The sequence below is a fragment of the Mandrillus leucophaeus genome, unplaced genomic scaffold, assembly GCF_000951045.1.
Source record: "Mandrillus leucophaeus isolate KB7577 unplaced genomic scaffold, Mleu.le_1.0 Scaffold295, whole genome shotgun sequence".
NCBI classification, from domain to species: Eukaryota; Metazoa; Chordata; class Mammalia; order Primates; family Cercopithecidae; genus Mandrillus; species Mandrillus leucophaeus.
This window is the reverse complement of record NW_012103087.1, coordinates 700,496-703,130: the sequence shown is the minus strand read 5'-3', so window position 1 is coordinate 703,130 and position 2,635 is coordinate 700,496. Positions and strand designations below refer to the sequence as shown.

Here is a 2,635-nt window from a genome sequence, read left to right as displayed (position 1 = left end):
GCAGACCTGTGGCAATCCCAAAATACAGTGTGAAGTAAAACTAGTAAGAGGCAAAATGGGATGTATAGTGTGACTACGTTGTGTTAGAAAAAATGGAGGCCTGAGTGGGAGTGCTATGCACAGACAGACTGCTATATGCATGGAATGTGAAGAGCAGCAGGACACTGCAAACAGGCAGCGTGTCATGGCTTCCCTTCCAGATTTCTGAATTTGGAATGGGAGTATGTTTTATCCATTCAAAAGAATAAATAAATTTTTCCTGGGTGTGGTGGCTCATGCCTGTAATCCCAGCACTTTGGGAGGCCGAGTCAGGCGAATCACCTGATGTTGGGAGTTCGAGACCAGCCTGGTCAACACGGTGAAAACCCGTCTCTACTAAAAATACAAAAAAAATTAGCTGGGCATGGTGGCACATGCCTGTAATCCCAGCTACTCGGAAGGCTGAGGCACATGCCTGTAATCCCAGCTACTCGGAAGGCTGAGGCAGGAGAATTGCTTGAACCCAGGAGGTAGAGGTTGTGGTGTGACAAGATTGCGCCATTGGACTCCAGCCTGGGCAACAAGAGCGAAACTCCATCATAAATAAATAAATAAATAATTTTTACAAACCACAGAGTTATTTCAACAACCTATAAACTTCTGTCCCTTATGATGCCTTGAAACCTGAAAATGACCCCAGTTTTCTCTATCTGAGACTTCATAGCAAGTAACCCAGAGTCAACAGAAATCAGTGGGTTAAACAGATAGTTGGAAGCCCACAGCAATCTTCTCTTATTTTCGTAAGAATTGATGCTCATAAGGAAACTGAGTACAATCGCTTCAGAAAGAAACTTACTAATTTTTGCCCAGAAAGTAAAAGATATTTGGGATTTTTTGAGGCGAGCGCTTACCAGAATAGGGAAATCAACAACAGATAAAGCTCACTCTGTCTCTGCACCATGTCTGTCCTCTCCCACTTTTCTCATTAAAACCAACATCCCTATGGAAGTTCATCACTTGAGAGAAAATAAAAAATGAGGCAGGGAGTGGGGGAATGGAGAAAAATACTTTATGCCAAGTGATTCTAAGTATATTAAAGTTGGCCGGGCACAATGGCTCATGCCTGTAATCCCAGCACTTTGGGAGGCCGAGGCAGACAGATCACTTGAGGTCAGGAGTTCGAGATCAGCCTGGCCAATATGGTGAAACTCCGTCTCTACTAAAAATACAAATATCATCTGGGCATGATGGCATGCACCTGTAGTCCAAGCTACTCAGGAGGCTAGGGCAGGAGAATCACTAAAACCCGGGAGGCGGAGGTTGCAGGGGGCCAAGATGGCGCCATTGCACTCCAGCCTGGGCGTCACAGTGAGATTCTATCTGAAAAAAAAAAAAAGGATATTAAAGTTGTAAACATAACAAGACTGAATGAAATTGAATAAGGATATGATCAAGCAAGGGAAAGGCTAAAAATGCACAACAAAGACAAAAGTCTTCCAGGAAATGACCAATAGCTATGACTAAATACTAGTTTTAAACTTTTGTACATTAAAAAAACTATATTTTAAAATGATGAGTCAAGTAACTAGTAGGAAAATATCTGAAACATACATTACAAAAGATTATGTAGTCTTTACTATTTAAAAAGTTTTTGTAGCTCTTTTGAAAAGCCACCCAAAACTGAAAGGAGAACAGAAAACAGAAACATAAACACCACCCTCGATGAAACCAGGAGACATCAGTAACCCCAAACCACAGAAGAGCCACTGGCCCCAATTAAGCTTCTGCAAGTTGTACTCATTGTTCTTGGAGTCAGGACCCATGCGTAGGTTCTAGGCACAAAGTTCCCCTGTCTTCATCTTATTGAGGAGTCAATGCCCTATCTCACCACCTCTCAGAAATTATCCAAAAGAGCATCTTCTAACTTTCAAGTAAGCACAAGCCCAGCCAGGGGTGTGTGTGTGTGTGTGTGTGTGTGTGTGTGTGTGTGTGTGTGTTTGTGTCCATGTTGCAGGTACAGTCCTGGGAGCTAGACCAGGTCTGGCCTCTGGAGAATTACTGCGTTCACCTGCTTCAGAGAAGAGCACTGAGCCAGTTTGTTCACACACCTGGAAGAGGTTAGCAGCCTCCAGGACCCGCTGGACGTTCTGCTTGGTGATCAGCGCCTTGCTGGTGTACGTGTAGTCCAGGAGAGTGTGCATGGTCTCAGCATCAACCCCTTTAATAATGATCCTTTTCTCATACTTTTCCTTTAAATCGTTGCAGAACATGGCCCTGGAAGAGAAATATGTGAATATGAATTGTACCGGGACCCTTGGTTCCAGGCCTAAAGAGATCCCCTTTCAGACTCATTGGCCCTCACAAAATAGGGGGTTTCCCAAGGTCAGGTCCTGGGCTGGTTGGTGGCTCTCTGTTCTCCAAGCACCCTCTATGCATCAGACATTTCATCAGTACTTACCGAGCTGAACTGAACTGCCCTGCTCCTCCATGCCTGACCGTGATCCCCAAAGTCAGTCCCAGATCTATTTTATTGGCTTTTATTCGCTCAAAGTGCAGGTGATTGATCTGAGGGCATTGTGGGATCCCCAAGCTTCATCTTTTCTTTCCCCTCAGCACCCAGACAGGGCTTCTGATTCTCACACTGGCTCTTGTCTGG

General features: G+C 44.5%; 1 protein-coding gene across 1 annotated transcript in view; it reads right to left on the bottom strand.

The window, feature by feature from the left end:
* The window catches only part of KLHL6 (kelch-like family member 6), an 81,606-nt gene that overhangs the window by 40,029 nt on the left and 38,942 nt on the right, over positions 1-2,635 (bottom strand). The window contains exon 2 of the mRNA XM_011986146.1: positions 2,088-2,253. Within this exon, the coding sequence (XP_011841536.1) occupies positions 2,088-2,253 (166 nt within the window). The remainder of the gene's footprint in view (positions 1-2,087; positions 2,254-2,635) is intronic.